Source organism: Acinonyx jubatus, chromosome A1, assembly GCF_027475565.1.
Source record: "Acinonyx jubatus isolate Ajub_Pintada_27869175 chromosome A1, VMU_Ajub_asm_v1.0, whole genome shotgun sequence".
NCBI classification, from domain to species: domain Eukaryota; kingdom Metazoa; phylum Chordata; class Mammalia; order Carnivora; family Felidae; genus Acinonyx; species Acinonyx jubatus.
In genome coordinates this window covers 80,510,903-80,526,859 of record NC_069380.1, presented here as the reverse complement: position 1 = coordinate 80,526,859, position 15,957 = coordinate 80,510,903, and the positions used below count along the sequence as shown (strand labels likewise).

Genomic DNA, 15,957 nt, shown 5'->3' with positions numbered 1-15,957 from the left:
GAGGTGGTCAGTAAGTGTCACGGTCTTTTCCTTTGGGGTGAACTTAGAATTCTGCCACTGGTCATGCTGGAGCCTCTAAGCGATGTGTGATACCGACAATGCCAGCAGGGGATCCTCCATGATTAACCCACTTCTACGCGCAAACCCAGAGCACACAGGGTTTACACGATGTGTACAAGGTTGCACAGCTCTGACCACATCGGTCAGGATCTTGCTGGGCCTGGAGGCCTGGTTTCAAAGCCACGTCTGCCTTATCTGGGCCCCGCCATTCTTCCCAGATTTTAGAGTCTGGGCTTTCGACGGGCATATGAAGTAGTGTGCCGTGACCCTGTCCGGGACTGGATGAAAAGGGCAGACAGGATTCTAACTGGAGTGACCCGATTACACTGGGGGTAAGCTTCCCTGCTAAGGCCTCTAGCCCATCCAACCTCAGCAGCCCAGAGACAAGAGAAAACATCTCTAATTTCTTTGGTTGTCAGCAGAGTCGGTCAGGGTTTCTAGGGAAATGATTTGCAACTGAATATCATCACTTCAAAGCCACTGGCGCCCACCTGCCCCTGGGCATCTACTCTGTTTTCGAGGTCCCGACTCCCCACAGAGTTACTCTGCTCCCCGGGCCCTCATGAGGGTCTGCAGACGCGGCTCCCCCATCCAGACCCTCCTCTCCCTGTACCTCTGGTCCGGAGCACAAGCTACGTTTCCTGTGTTGGTGCCTGAGGCCCTGGTCTGGCCGGAGTCAGGGAAGGAGTTACAGACACAAAATCAAAGCCAAACACATCCCCCAACACCCTGTCAAGATTGGGAAGTCACCGAGTGCTCGTTAAAGACACTGGGAATTGTAGGTTTCCAGTGAGGACTTAAATTTGGGTCCATTTATACCTTAAAGACTCTGAAATTTTATGGGATGTAAACTTTCAAGAAATGCCCGCAAAGTTTCTGCTTCATCCTGTAAATGAGGTATTTTTTCTTTTCCTCTCCCGCTACTCTCTCAAGTCACAACAGCAAGAGACGCCCATGTGTCCGTGTGTGAGGCCTGAGCTCGCCTCAGCCTCGTCACAGAGCGGTGGCAGCTGAGAAGCCCTTCCTTCCGAGTATGGGAAAGTAGTGGTTGGCAATCTCACCAGTTATTGGTAGTGGTTTCTGCAATATTCTACTCCACTGTTCTAAATTTCTTCAATGAGAAATGACAAATACACTATGTTCGTTAAGATCTAAAATGTGTCGCTTGAACTTGGAAAGGACTAGTGACAAATTAGGAAGAGAATTAGTTACTGATGGACTCTACAGAATAATTTAAAAATGACCCCCTCTCTTGACTATCCCTGACATCATGTGAAAATGCCAACTTGTCCCTTAGGCCAAGTGTGACTTTCAGGGTCCTTATTCATGTAATTACAACGTGGTCCAGTCACGACCTCCCAGTGACACCACCCCAAGGCCTGCCTGTCCCAATGTGGACACATGTCCCCGTGAGGATATCAGGTGCAGTGGCCCGTTCCCTGAGCGTCCATGGACCCCGATGCCACAGCACACAGCCACCTTCTCCTGAAGACACAGCGTATCCACTACCTGTCCTCAACAGCCGTGGCACCAAGCAGAATGAGGTCTTTCTCTATTTGCTCGTAGGCCTCCGCCAACTTCTTTTCACGATCCTGAAGGGCCACCTTCGCGGCCTGCAGCAGTGTGCAAACACCTTCATATTCTTCGGGGATCAGCCTTTTGTAGGCAACGCACAGAGTTCGAAGCCCCTCCTGTGGGATACAACGCAGCCTTTATTGCTGAAACGCTGTCTTCTAGTAGCTCTCCCAGTACCCCCTCCCTCTAATTAGAAGAACTATCAGCCAGCCCTCAAAGGGATCAGTCACTTACAGCTGAATTGCATCCCCGTTAAACACAGACAATCATCACAGGTTACAAAACTTCAACGTACGCAGGGGAAGCAGGCACACCCACACCCTGGGAAGAGAAGCCTTTCTTCTTTTATTTCGACAAATGAAGAGTTAAACTTTTTTCAGAACATGATTTGCAATTTTATTTTATTGTAAATATCAAGTGATTTTTCTAAAGCAACAGTTTTTACACAGGGGAGTTTGTGACACAGACTTAGCACCCACTGAAGGAAAAAATGCTCAGTTATTTATCGAACCTCATGGGTCCACAGGACAGAGAAACAGAATCTGAGACAGTGGGTTTACTGTGATGGTAAGTCTGGGTGTCACCACAAAGAACACATGTCAGCAGCCAGCAAGGCTCAGTCGGTGCCTGAAGGGCCACACCGATCCCATCAAGCATTGTTTCCTTCTCATCCAGAGGAAGTGAACCTTCACAAAGGTCTGCCTGATGCTCTGAGGACGACTTCTGGTTGGTCTGTCTGCCTCCTTGTTCTTTCAGCCCCAACTTGCCTAATCCCAGGAAAAGAGCCAGAGTCCTTCTACAATCGGCCCACATTCTGGCAGAATCTTGGTGTGTAAGATTTTTTAAAAGAGTTCCCAGATTATGAGCTCAAGTTGTCCATCACCACCAGGAAATGCCTCAAGTCTCTAAGACCTTCAAACGTGGCTGAAGGACACACCCACGGAGCGGTCAGCCTCTGTCATCCCCAGAATTCTTCAAACAGTGAGTGTGAACTGTAGGCCGAAGATTCCAGGAATAAAACGTTTGTTTGTAAAAGTATACGGCGCTGGTGTCATGGAGACAGAGTAGAATACCTCTCCGGAGGCCTCCAGCTAAGTGCTGCTGACACCCCGGACACTACAAAACAACATAGATATACGAGCAAAGCCAGACAAATGCACTACGAGAAAATTAAAGAACCACGTCTTACAAACACAGATGCAAAAACCCTCCACAAAGTACCAGCAAGATGAATCCAAGAGCACACCCAGAGGCCTACGCCGCAGGACCAAGTGGGATTTACCCCTGGAGGCAAGGATTCGGCACAGGAGCGTCCATCCGGTGACACATATTCACACATCTCAGCAGAATGGAGGCAACCACCCTCACGGCCTCCAACTTTAGAACTAGAAGGTGGTGCCTGTGTGCCGTGGACACTGCTCGGCTCGCACAGGGACCAGGTGCCAACACACCAGAAAGGCACACTCAGTACCGTTCTATTTACATCACACTCCTAATGATGAAAGCCGCAGATGGCAAACAGACCGAGGTTGGCAGGGCCTGGAAGGGGCCTCAAAAGGGCAGCTGGGCCTGGAAGGGGCTGGGAAGGGGCAGCTGGCCCGGGAAGGAGCGGCTGGCCCTGGAAGGGGCTGGGAAGGGGCGGCTGGCCCTGGAAGGGGCTGGGAAGGGGCGACTGGGCCTGGAAGGGCCTGGGAAGGGGTGACTGGGCCTGGAAGGGGCCGGGAAGGGGCGGCTGGCCCTGGAAGGGGCTGGGAAGGGGCGACTGGGCCTGGAAGGGGCCGGGGAGGGGCGGCTGGGCCTGGAAAGGGCTGGGGAGGGGCGACTGGGCCTGGAAGGGGGCCGGGAATGGGCGACTGGGCCTGGAAGGGACTGGGAAGGGGCTGGAAAGGGGCGGCTGGGCCTGGAAGGGGCACTAGGCCTGGAAGGGGCTAGGAAGGGACCGGGAAGGAGCTGGGAAGGGGCAGTTGGGCCTGGAAGGGGTCTCAAAAGGGCAGCTGGGCCTGGAAGGAGTAATGGGCCGGGAAGGGGCTGGGAAGGGGCAACTGGGCCTGGAAGGGGCCGCGAAGGGGCATCTGGGCCTGGTAGGGGCAGCTGGCCTGGGCAAGGGGCAGTGTGGCTCTGCACCCCTGCGCGGTGGGCCAGGAAGCTGCTCAAGTGACATAATGACCAACGGTTTGGACCAACGCCTGTCCCCAGGCTCTAATACCACACTCCAGTTCGGGAAGATTCGAAGAAATGGGGCGCTGGGGAGGGCACAGGGCACCCTCCACACTGTCTCCATGGCCCCCTGGGACTCCACATTATTTCAACGTAGAGTCACAAATGCAGTGGCCCTATAGGTGCCTCCACTCAGGCTTGGACAGTAGGGGGGTTCCTGGGACAGTGACCATGGCAGCCCCTTGAGTCTGCAGAGGAACTGTGAGCATGTGAGGGGACCCCCAGTGCCAGGAACGAATGGTCAGGTCAAGGGGCAAAGCGGTCCTAGAAGCCAGGCTGGAGACCCCAGTCCACAGGGCACCACTGGACAGGACAGCACCTGACGCATGCTAAAGCCGTCATCTGAACAGGGTGAGCCTCTTCCAGAACAAATCCGTGCCCGGAGGGAACACAGGGCAACCCCACACCTAACAAGGCAGCGTCTTCAGGCCGGGTCCCGTCAAAGGCCACCAGCACACGCAAAGGGGCAGAGAGCACTAGCCACAATGAGGACATTAAGCACTCAACTGAGGTGAAGTAAAGCCGGCAGCAAGGTCAGAACTAGGAGAAGCCCATCAGACAGCCACTATGACCATGTAACGGACGGCAGCAAGTTACACACAGACACCCACGGAACAAAGGCCCGACATCCGAGAAATCTCCGGGCAGGAAGGGTGGCTGATGAAACCCTGCTCGAGATGTGAGTGGGCGCGAAGACGAGATGACAGAAACTACCCACGACGAGGGAGAAGATGGTTTAAAAAGAAGAGAGCTGGGGAGCACTGGAGCAGCCAGGGAGTCCCGGCTGGAGTCCTGGGAAGGCAGCGGCGGAAGAAACACCTGAAGACACACTGGCTAGGAAATTCCCCAACCTGATTAAGAAACCCGTGAACCCACAGACCCAAGTGCCTGGAGCAGCCTGAGCACAAAACAGGGTCGCTGCGTCAGAGCAGGTTGGGACCGCCTGCCTGACCATGCCATCAGAAGAGAAGATAGATACAGAGAATAGAAACGGGGACAGCGGCCTCCCGGAGCGACAGGGAACACGCATCCGTCCCAAGACACAACACGGCTGTTTCCACAACGGCCCCAAATGGGGAGAAGCCACCCATGTGTGGAGAGGGAAGTTGGGAAGCCATGCCTGCCGCGCTGCCAGGGACGGTGTCTGTGGGCGCAGACAGCACGGTCCTGATGTGCCCAGGGGGAGAGTCCGGCACCGTCTGAAAGCAGTCGTGAGATGCAGGTGGCCCGGCGCAACCTTAACGCCAGAGGTGAGGCTACAAGGGAAGGACCGTGACATCCATGCTGTGGGCACCGCTTCGGGGGAGGAGCCGGGGCCACGATGATTCCCACAAGGAACCGCTGTCTTGAGGTCGGGGGTTTCCAAGGCGCACTGAGCCGCTGTTTCAGTGGAGCGCGCGGGGTTCCGGCCCGTGGGCCCCCTCCCCCTGAAAGAAGGGGGGCTTGGACGGCGGACCCCAGAAGGGCGGGAGTACCACCAAATCAGCATCCTGGGTGCAGGGAAAACTGTGCGCGCAGAGCCAGTCCTGTTTGATGGCTGTGCCCAGAAGCGCAGCCAGCGTCCCGGCCATCTGTCGTGGGAACAAGGCCTCCCGCCACTTCAGACTTAGTGCCAAAGCGACTCGCTGCCCCTCAGGGTGACCGGCACACCTGTACCAACACGCTTCGCCGCAGTCAGGTGTACATGCGCCCTCGGGTGCTGGACAGAAGCACAAACAGGATCCTCGCCTCTGGGCAGCAACACGGCTCAGCCTTCTCAAACCTGCAGCTTACCGCCAGATTCCTGACGGTTGGTGTAGTTGCCCTGCTCGGCCGGCAGGCGTTAGGAGGCACCTGCACGGGAACCTGAAGGTGGAGTCGCGCACTCGGACGGCAGTGCTCAGCCAGGCGGGCATGCCCAGGGCACAGAGGCACCTCCCGGTCACAGACATGTCCGATGCTATGACATCGAGTTCGATAAACGTGGACACTTGCGTGAGCACCGTGGAACGTTTATGACGTTATTGTGAAGTGGAGGTGGCGTTGAAGACTCAGGACCCGTTCTCCAAGGTTACTGGGGCCCAAACTCCGTGGTTTAGCGATTCTTACAGGTCATGTTCTGTGGATTGCTGCAGTGGGGACAAAGCCCTGGCTGAGGGTTTGCAGGTGGTCTCAAGGACACACACGCTCCTGCTCGGACTGCTGTCCTCCATGGGGCGGGCCGTGCGCGGTGGGAGCAGGCAGAGCAACCCCCTTCAGAACGAGACGCGGGGGGAACCACACAGGAGAACCACAAGGGAAAGCATCAGCACGAGTTTTAAAGCGAATCACCAGAAATCCTCAGGATCCCAACATAGTCACCACAGATGTGCTTAAATTCTGACCCCCCTGACACCGCTAGCCCCACCTCACAACAAAAACAAGCCGCAGCCCGCCCAGTTGGGTGCCGGAGGAGGGCGGTGGTGGCGGGCACCCAGGGGTACCCAGGTCAGCGGCACCGCCAGGTTTCTACTCCGTCGAAGGCACACGCGGGACAGAACAGGACGCTGGCAGCCAGCCTCCTCCCCCCACCCCAGCGTGGGACAACTGTGCAGCCCTCCAACCAGCTCACCACCGCGTTGCGCTCCACTCTGGAACGGATCTGGTCAACTTTGCCTTCTATCACGCGGGGAAATATTGAAGAGTCTGCTCCTTTGCAAAACAGATAGATTTCTCCTACAAAATGAGAAAAAAAAGACGCTTAATCACAACGCAGAGAAGACTAGACCCTTTTTCACATTTGCTTTTGTTAAGAAACAAAAATAGGGACGCAAGTGCTGAGACATCGTAGGGACTTCCCGAGACCCGTGAACACGCGCCGTCGGGGAAGCTGAAGCCACGCGCTACAACGCGGACTCTGTGCCTCCCGGCAGGACGGGCCACCACTGTCACTGCCCTCTGTCTGGCTCGGCCTGGCCAGGTGGGCATCCTGCTGTCCACAGGGACATCTGTTGTGAAATGCCCCCGACACATCAATGTCCCCACCGTGCACACCCTCGTGCTGAGACACATGCTTCCCTGCCCTTGAGATAAACCAATTTCCTCTTCCAGGGAAGCAGAAAAGCTCTCCAGCCAAGATGAAGAGATCAACAACACAGAAGCGCCGCTCTGGTCAACAGGCCCCTGGCACCCAGGGGCTCTTTCTTTTCCAGCCACGAATCTCCTGGCCCGAAAAACCACGCAGCACACAGCTAGGCCAGCTTTGTCTGCATGCGGCTCCTGAAACACCGTGAGGTCAGTCCATGACAGGAGCGGCGGCCATGACTGGTATTGTCTCCGTCACCCGCCTTTAGACAGGAAGCGCAGACATCCTAGCCTGGGGCTGGTCTTGGAATTCCTAGACACTGGTGGCCCTCAGGGGAAACCAAGTCCAGAGGCACCAGGAGGGGCAGCCACTGCTCCTAGGGGGGCAGCTGAGAAAGGGCCGTGGGGAGGGCACACCCCTGGGGTGACAGCTAGTGAGACCGCTTGGCTGGACAGCACGGGAACCTGGATGAGGGTGCCTGAGCTCAAGTGTGGCATTCAGAGCCCAGCTAGGTTCATCCCCTTGATGCCAGAGAGGACTCCCTCCTGCACACAGAGCGAAAACATGTAAAATAGCACAATTCAGGGGTGTCTGGGTGGCTCACTCAGTTGAGTGTCTGACCAGCTCAGGTCACGATCTCACGGTTCGTGGGTTCAAGCCCCACGTTGTCTCCAGCCTGCTTTGGGTTCTGTGTCTCCCTCTCTCTCTGTCCCTCCCCCACCCATGCTTTCTCTCTCTCTCTCAAAAATAAACATTAAACCCCCCCCTAAAACACAGCACAATTTATGCTCACCAAAGCCCTGAAACTAAAGCTAAAGTCAGCCTACAGCCAGAAAAGATGGTGTCTGGTGACACATGGAGCTGGGCAGGGCCACACGGGGCAGGGAGCCAGATCCCCAACTGTGTGGGTTCTTATCACGAGCCGGGAAGAGTGGGGCCTGGGCTGGCCCACAACCAGCCCGGGGGCAGAACCCATTCCTGACTCCAGACATGACTTCCAGCCAATCGTGCAAGTTGTCAGACATGGTTCACGGCAATAATGCTAGTCGAGACGACATAATGATGTGTTCCCGCTTTTTTCTAGAAAAATCATGATGACTCAAGGCACTGGCTCGGGAGTGGCTTAAATTTCCCACTGTCTTAACTTGTCAATCGCTCGATACATTCCACCAGGGATGTGTTTGGCCTTGGGGCTTGGTTACCGACAGCCCCCGACATGAAAATGATCGGAGTGTGAATCAAACTTTAACCTGCAAAAAAGCAGGAGCAGGCAGCACGTGGAACCACCCCTGGATCCTGCTCTTGCAAGTTTGTCCACGAGCAGGAAGAACCCAGCAGAGTGAACGCACAGTGAGGCACCCGCAGCACAGTGAGCATGTCCATGGCCCTGGGATAAAGCCCACGCCGTTAACTGGCCGGGGGGCTACGGTCCCCCAAACCCGTTAGGTTGTAAAACCAGTGCAATTAGCGTTCTCTCCAGGGATGCGTTACTACCCAAAGAACAGTTCATTTAATTGTTCAAACTTCTCTTGAAGCAAGTTGGCACAGAGGCTGGTGCACATGGCACGTGGCCTGTCCTTCTGAGCCTGCAGTCCCGCAGGGGACCCTGGAGGACAGGCAGACGTCGTCCCAGGGAAGCGGCTGTTGTCGGGGAGCGAACGCCCCAGACGAAAATTGTTCATGTGACTCAGCTCCTCCCCGAGCTTTGGGGATGCGCCTTTGAAGGGAGGTGGCAGCTGTCGAGGACTCCACAGTGCACCTGCCGGGAGCACGTACGGGCACGTGGCTCAGGAAGAAGTGCAGATGGGGCAGGAGCTGTGAGAAGTCACGCTTCTCTTCCTGCGGCGAGGTCATGCCTGCCGGCTCCTGAATCACCTTCCAGGTGGGACTCAGCCGCGACACTTCACATTCCCGTGGGGACACCACGTGGTGAAGGACTGAGGATGTCATGTCCCAGAGTCCCACGCCTTTGTTCTGGGGTGTTCTGACAGGCTCCAGCCCTGGAAAAGGTGCTCCAACCGCTGGGGAGCCACCCACCCCGCATGCCCCACACACCTGAGCGTGTCTGTCGACGCTGTGGGCGAGTGCTTCCCACACCCTGCTGACCCCAGTGCCCAAATCCATTTTGACACATTACGAATAGTGCTCATGTTATTCACGCCCCACAACACCTGGTGCCAAGACTCATTGGTGGAGCCCTGCCGGTCCTCCTTGTTGACAACTGGCTCAGGGGCACGGGGACCATGCAGGGACAGTGCCCAGAGCTGCCAAGTGCCTTCCCCAGGCTCATCATCCAGCACCCCGGGAAGCGACTCGTGGGGTCCTGCCAAAAGACGCGTCCCGGCAACCTCGCACCGTCCTTTGTGGCCTAAGGAGGAAAACTAGTCATTGCCGGTCCCATCAGAAGATGGTCACAACAGTCCTGTTGAGGTAGTCCCCACACGAGGTCCTCCCGTGAGCGTCAGGACACTGGCTGACACAAAATTCCCCAACGTGCCTCCAGATCAGCGTGTCAGGCTCAGAGTCTGGTTCCAGGGTCATGGCTGTGTTTCGCTGCTAACCAGGCAACTTTCCAAAGAGATACGCAGCCTGGCACCACCTAGTTTTACCCTTTACAAAAAGGAGCAAGATCCCACATCTTTTGACAAGAGGCCATTCTGAAATTGCGATTGCGTTGAGCGCACTGAATTAAGCAGCGTCTACCGAGTGGTCGAGAGCAGGGCAGCGGTGCGTACCCTGCTGAGGTGAGTAGAGGTTCGGTCTTCAGGATGTTCACAGTTGGCTGGTGAGAAGACAACAACTCCCCCGACACAGGCAACCAGGGAAGGCTTCCTGCAAGGCAGCCGTGGGGCTGCCCTCAGAGAAGCGCAAGTGAACAAGGGGGCCCCCAGGGGGAAAGGTGCCTCTGGGGAGGGGCCCCCAGGTGGAAAATGTACACGTCCAGGGTTGGCTGGGGGCTGACAACTGGGAAGGCAGCTCGGGAGCCAGGGCTTGGCCACCGGAGGAGGGGCTGCGCCACCAGCAAGGTGCCCTCGGGGCCCTTTAGGACTGATGTGCCGCAGATTAGGAGCCGGGGGCTGCAGGTGGGAGACCCCAGGCTGCTGGTGAGGGGGCTGCCAGGAAGGAGAGGAGACCCCATAGGACTTGCTGGTCAAGGGGAAACATCGGGCTTTCCTGTGCCAGCAGAGTGCCAGGAGGAGGGCCGGGCGCCTGGGGCGTGAGGAGATACGGGACCTACGGTGGGTTCGGCAACTTTTTGTTTTAAAGAGAACGAACGAACGCTTAAGTCCTCGTGCTCCTACAGGATGTGAGCATCAGAATAAACCCGCTACATTGTGCAGTTGAGGAAATGGAAGATAAAAACATTTCTACCTGTAGCAGATCTGACAATCACACTCATTCTCCTTCTTACGGAGTCAAAACTCAAGATTTCCAGCAATTCAAACCTGAAAAAGAGATTAAAAGTTGGTTTTGACATGCTCCTTGCCCCATGAGTCCTGTGAGCCTAAGTAATCACACGCCTCTGCTCAGCAGGACATCCGGGGTGTCCTCTGCCGTGTCCAGAGAGCCCTCCCTGCACGCCTGCCCCGTCCCTCCCGGCCAGGCCGCTCCTTCATGGAGTCGGGACCCATGAGTGGGGGACTCTGCTCCTCACAGCTGGCACAACACCCCCAAGGCCAGGCTCCCGTGTGCTCACCACCAGGACCTACGCACGGGACCCCTCAACCCGAGCCCAAGGTGTAGGTGCCCAGGGAGTCCGTTCCCCAAACAAAAGGCACATTCACTTTCCTGGATTCGGAACACAGACACGCAGATACTATCAGAGCTTCCAACCCAGGACAATAAACCAGGGTCCTTTCAGTTAATAAGAATCATTTAAAAAACAAAGAAAACCAATATTTAATTGGCTTGTAGTCTTATCATCAGAAGACCACGATCTCTGCTGGCATTTGAAATACCAAAGTTAATTCAGCAACCCCAGACACCATCTCTGGAGACTCCTCAGGGTCCAGAGACCCCAGCTGCAGCTTGTGGGGGTGGGGAGGGCAAGCTGTAGGAGAACCCCTCCGCGGAAGCCCACCTGCCACCTCGGAGGGAGCCAGGACGGCAGGCAGGGCCCCGGGAGCCCCCAGTGCTGCGGGCACAAGCCCCCTGTGCCAACACAGGACCCGCGGCCAGCCCAGAGCGGTCAGGGGTACACCGCTTATGCTGACCCGAGGGTTTATGTTGCTCCAGGGAACGTTAAAATTCGGGGGATTCTGAGGCTGTCACCACCCAGTGTCACATTCTTTGCCACCTGTCCTTCCCCGTGCCCATCACCGCACGTTCGTGTTTATAAAGGAGACCAGCAGCCCCGAGTCAAGACTCAAGACACGCCCTCTGTCTCTGGGACAAGGCATCCCAGAACAACATGGCCACCAACCCTGAGTACACGTGGTCACTGAAGACAGAACGGGAAGCACCAGCACCCACCGCGTCCTTGCTCAGACTGTCTTCAGCAGGCCACGGGGTCCCACAGCCCGGGGGCTGGTGCTGTGTGAACACGGGACCACTGTGGCCACTCCCTGTGGCAGGCAGGCAGGCAGGCAGGCAGACAGCGGCTGGGAGAGTGTCAGAATGTGTTAGAAGCTGAGGGCACTCTCGTGCTAAAGCCTGATGTCAGGTGGCTCACGGCAGACCCTCCGGACGCCGCAGCACTGGCCGGCCTCCACTCTGGCCGTCCACTCCTAACCTCCCCACCAGTGGGCGACGGTCCTGGGTTCTCCGGAGAAGAAGGGGAGGCAGGTGTGGGAGGACAGAGGGTCTGGGTTTTCCCCGGGAAGCCGTCGTGTGGAGGAGTCCTTCCCCCAGCGTGCGGCCCTCACCTCTCCACGCCGTTCTCCCTGTTCAGTATCTCCATGTAGTTCTCCTTTAGCCGCAGGTACGTGAAGCCGAGTCTGCAAAGAAGCGCACAAGTGCGGAGCTTAGCCAGAGTCCCCAGGTTCCTCCTCTACACGTTACTTAAGTTTGGGGAAAGCGTTCTTTTCAAGAAAAAAATACTTCTGGCAAAACAGAGATTGTAAACTGCATTGCAGAGTTAGGAAGTTATCACAGTGACGTATTCACCATCTCGAGAAATTCTCCGAGAGCCAACAGCCTTGTGACTTATCGTGCCCTTGTACTGGTGTTAATGGGTGTCAGGAGGACAGGAGCAGGTGTGTGGACCGGCCCGTGGGTGGCGACCCCTTTCTGCCCACTGATCAGTGGGCTGTTTAGCCACGGCAGCCATGTCACAATCACAAGGATCCCGGGACACGGTGTCTCCAGAATGACCCTCTCAGTTTACTGATGAGGAAACTACAGCCCAGAGCAAGCAGTCAGTCAACAAGCCCGCAGAGCGTGTAACCTGTAACACCCCTCCTCTGCCAGCCTGAGAGCTGCCTGTGTGCCAGGTGCTATGGTGCAGAGAGAGGGGCGTGGCTTCTGTGCACCAGGAGCTGAGAGGTGGGGACGTGGAACCGCCACCTGAACACAGCCGGTGGCCACGACGATGCCAGGGCGCCACAGGACCATGGGAACAGGGTGTCCACTCGCCCCAGCAGCGTGTCTACAGTGACCGGCAGGAAAGCCCGTCCTGACTTCTAATGTGACTGCACAAGCTTCCCCTTCTGAGCCCTCGTGTCCAAGGAGAGAGCTCCTCTGCACGTGTGTGAATTTGCACATTTGATCAAGGTCCCGCTGACACAACTTACATGCCTGAAGTCACCACTCAAACTGCACAGGGAAAATGCATGAGTTGGGGTGCCTGGGTGGTTCAGTTGGTTGAGCATCTGACTCTTGGTTTCTGCTCAGGTCACGATCTCATGGTTTTGAGTCCAAGCCCCACATCGGGCTCTGCACTGACAGTGTGGCGTCAACCCGGGATTCTCTCTCTCCCTCTCTGTGCCCCTCCCCCACTTGCACTGTCTCTCTCTCTCTCTCTCCCTCAAAATAAATGATACAAAGTTAAAAAAGAAAAAGAAAAACACACGAGTCAACAATGCACAGATTCTAAGCAGATGAGAGTGTTCAACGCCCTTTCGTTACTGGCAGCGAAGAGGGACGATGGGCCCCCGGCATTAACTCAGTAGCCGTAGGCTGCAGGAACTGGGGAAACATCTCCCTGACGTGGCTCTGGAATAAAGGATTCTTCCCCATGTTTGCTCAGAATGCCATCTGTGGAAGGCCACGTCCTGAGGCAGCCAGAATTCCCAGTAGGAGGGTGTGGGCGGTGGAAGGCACACAGACCTCACACAACAGCAGACAAAGTGAACTACGAAGACAGCCCCGCACCCTATGCTGTGTGACACTGCCCAAGTTGCTTGACATCCCTGGGCACCAATTCTTTAGGACAGAAAAGACTGGCCATAAAATGCATCTAAGACTGTTTGTATCTTCAACAGAAGTTAGAAGGGGAACCACGCATCTAAGACAGTGGTAACAACCAGCAGCAGGGGAGCTGCCGGCGGCAGGCTGTGTGCAGAAGGGACCGTCCTCCACCAACAGAGATGGGGGGCACCGGGGCGTGACGGCACTGCCTATCTAGCCCCCTTCCCCCACAGCACGGGACCGCGTCGGGACATGCCGGTATGAGCTGCGGTCGGGGCGGATCGCACAGCATGGACCTCAGGCACCAGACCCGCCCGCGGCCGGACACGTACCTCTGGATACCTTCGACTAGGGCCACCTCGTCGGGAGAGGACGAGATGTACACACAGGACTTCCCTGAGTCTGGTGACTTCCTGGGTCCATCCATGTCATCGTCATCCTTCACCTGGATTGTGTGGCACAGGCACAGGGCCCGGAAAAACAGCTCTTCTCGCTCCTGTCAAAGTGCAGCACAAGACCCCACACGTCTATGCCGACGCAGCTCAGAGCACATGGCGAATTGACAATGAAGCAGGGTGGGCGCCCTTCAGGGGTTCGGAGGGGTTAGTGTCCCCTCTGGTGCTTAAGGGTGGGGTGTGTGTGGCTTCTCTTCATTCTCCAGCACTTCTGAGTAAGAAGGGGAGGAGACGGGGTCAAGGTCGCAGGCGGTGAACTCGGCGGGCCAAACCCCTGCGAGCCTGTGTGCCCTGGGGATCCCCGACCACTTCCTGGGGGCCCTGGGGTGCGGCTGAGGCAGAAGGGCGCCAAGAGAGCACCGAGCCGGTGGCACACCTCACGATGACCACAGACCCCGGGCCCTCCCTCTGAGGCTCTGCGGGGAAGCCGCAGTCCCCAGGCGGAAACTGTCAGAGGCACACGTGGCAGGAGGTGGGGGGCACTTGGTCACGACAGGCCGTCACTGTGCAGCCTGCTAAGGTGAGCTGTGTGACCCTGCACAGAGCTCTGCAGTCACCAAGGTTTCGGGAATGGTCTCCTCACTGACCATGGTGACCGTGGTGAGGGTCACAACACCTCCCAGAGATGCTGAGATCTGGAGCCACAGCACACGGGTATGTGTGCGTGTGTGCCTGTGGGATTGTGTGTGTGCACGCGCACGCGTGCTAGACTGTAGCTTGCGTACACGTATGAGGGTATGTGCACATAAGTTATGTCTGTGCATGTGTGTATGTACACGTAATGCACGTGTGAGCAGGAAGGCCACGTGTCTGTGTGTGCACACGTGTGTACGTGCAGCACACGTGGGGGACATAGTCTGGTGTGTGCACATGCATGTGTGTGTACACACCTGCACATCTGAGATGAAGGGCACGTATGTGCACTTCAGCGTAGTGTGTGCGCACACATGAAGGTGTGTGTACTATGCACGTGCAACGCACGTGTGCGAGGGGGCATGTGTCTGTGTGTGTGCATCTCTGTGCATGCATGTGTGCGTATGTGCTCGAGCGTGAATATGCACACGTGCGTGAGCACACACCCCTGGTGCGCTGAGCCCCTCTGCCCTCAGCCCACCACTCGCCTGCCTGTCCACAGTGTAAAGCTGCTTCTCACACGGACGTGACCTGCCGGACTTGCTGGCAGAAGTGGCGGCGCCCCACAGGCTCCACACTGGTCACTAGGAGATCCGAGCACGAGGTGGTGCAGCCCACCCTGTGATCGGGAACCTGTGCAGGACAGAGGGGACAGCCCCGAGGGAGCGCACCTGCTGGGGCATGCCCACCTACCCTGGCGCCGGCGCCCGGGGAGGAGTCGATCATGTCGATGCCGGAGGCGTCGGGGAGCACCTGCCCGTTGCAGACGGCGTGCGGTACGTACACGTGGCCCTCGATGCAGCACTCCTTGAACTCCATGTTGTTCTCTGTGAGCGTGCCGGTCTTGTCCGTGAAGACGTACTCCACCTGCGGACACACGGCTGCGCTGGGCAGGTCTGGCCAGGGGCCCGCGGCCTCGGGCACAGAGAAGGTGCCACTCGCGGGTCAAACCCCGGTGCAGCCCCGCTTCCACCTGGAGGGGGCTTCCCGGGCTCCACCCCCCACCCTGCCGGAGCCGCTGGACCCTGCACCTGGCGAGCCAGCCTCCTCTAGCTCCCGCCGAGGCCAGCAGTCCCGTCGGAGCTGCGTGAGCACCTTCCTCTGGGTCTGGAGATGGAAGCTCTGGGTGCAGCTCGGCTCCCGTTGTTTGGACGCACAGATGTGGGGCGGGGGTATGAGAAAATGAAGGATGCAGGGAGAATGAACCTGAGCTCACTCTGAGGTCTGGGAGGTCAAAACTCACCACACCACTGACAGTTCACCAGTCAGAACTCAAACAAAAGCACAGAGCAAATTTCAGACACAAAACTACACCCAGTTTTAAGCCCTAAACTTGGATCAATTTCGGGTACATGTTCATCAGGAATGACGTAGAATTCTGGACAGTGGAACAGTGTGGGGATCCCCACCGTCCAAGCCCCGCTGGCTGGAGGAGCAAGTCCCCGCTCACTGCGCGGGACACGCAAGGGAGGCAGGTTTAAGGGCAGTAAAGTGCAGGAGCCTGGGAAGCAGAGGAGACAGGTAATGAACCGGCTACATGTTTCATGCTGTGCCTTTTTCAGCAAAATGTTCTCTTGTGTCTTAATCCCACCGCAGAAAATGCCTTCCCCTGTGTGCTTGACTCAA

At 56.9% G+C, this 15,957-nt stretch overlaps 1 protein-coding gene across 4 annotated transcripts in view; it reads right to left on the bottom strand.

Annotated features, from left to right (window-relative positions):
• Positions 1-15,957, bottom strand: part of ATP11A (ATPase phospholipid transporting 11A) — a 121,883-nt gene that overhangs the window by 24,443 nt on the left and 81,483 nt on the right. For all 4 annotated transcript variants that reach the window (XM_027065246.2, XM_027065247.2, XM_053218007.1 and 1 more), the window contains exons 13-18: positions 15,025-15,198; positions 13,576-13,739; positions 11,761-11,832; positions 10,268-10,341; positions 6,443-6,546; positions 1,570-1,751 (exon numbers count right to left, since the gene is read on the bottom strand). In XM_027065246.2, coding sequence (XP_026921047.2) covers positions 1,570-1,751; positions 6,443-6,546; positions 10,268-10,341; positions 11,761-11,832; positions 13,576-13,739; positions 15,025-15,198 — 770 coding nt within the window. The remainder of the gene's footprint in view (positions 1-1,569; positions 1,752-6,442; positions 6,547-10,267; positions 10,342-11,760; positions 11,833-13,575; positions 13,740-15,024; positions 15,199-15,957) is intronic.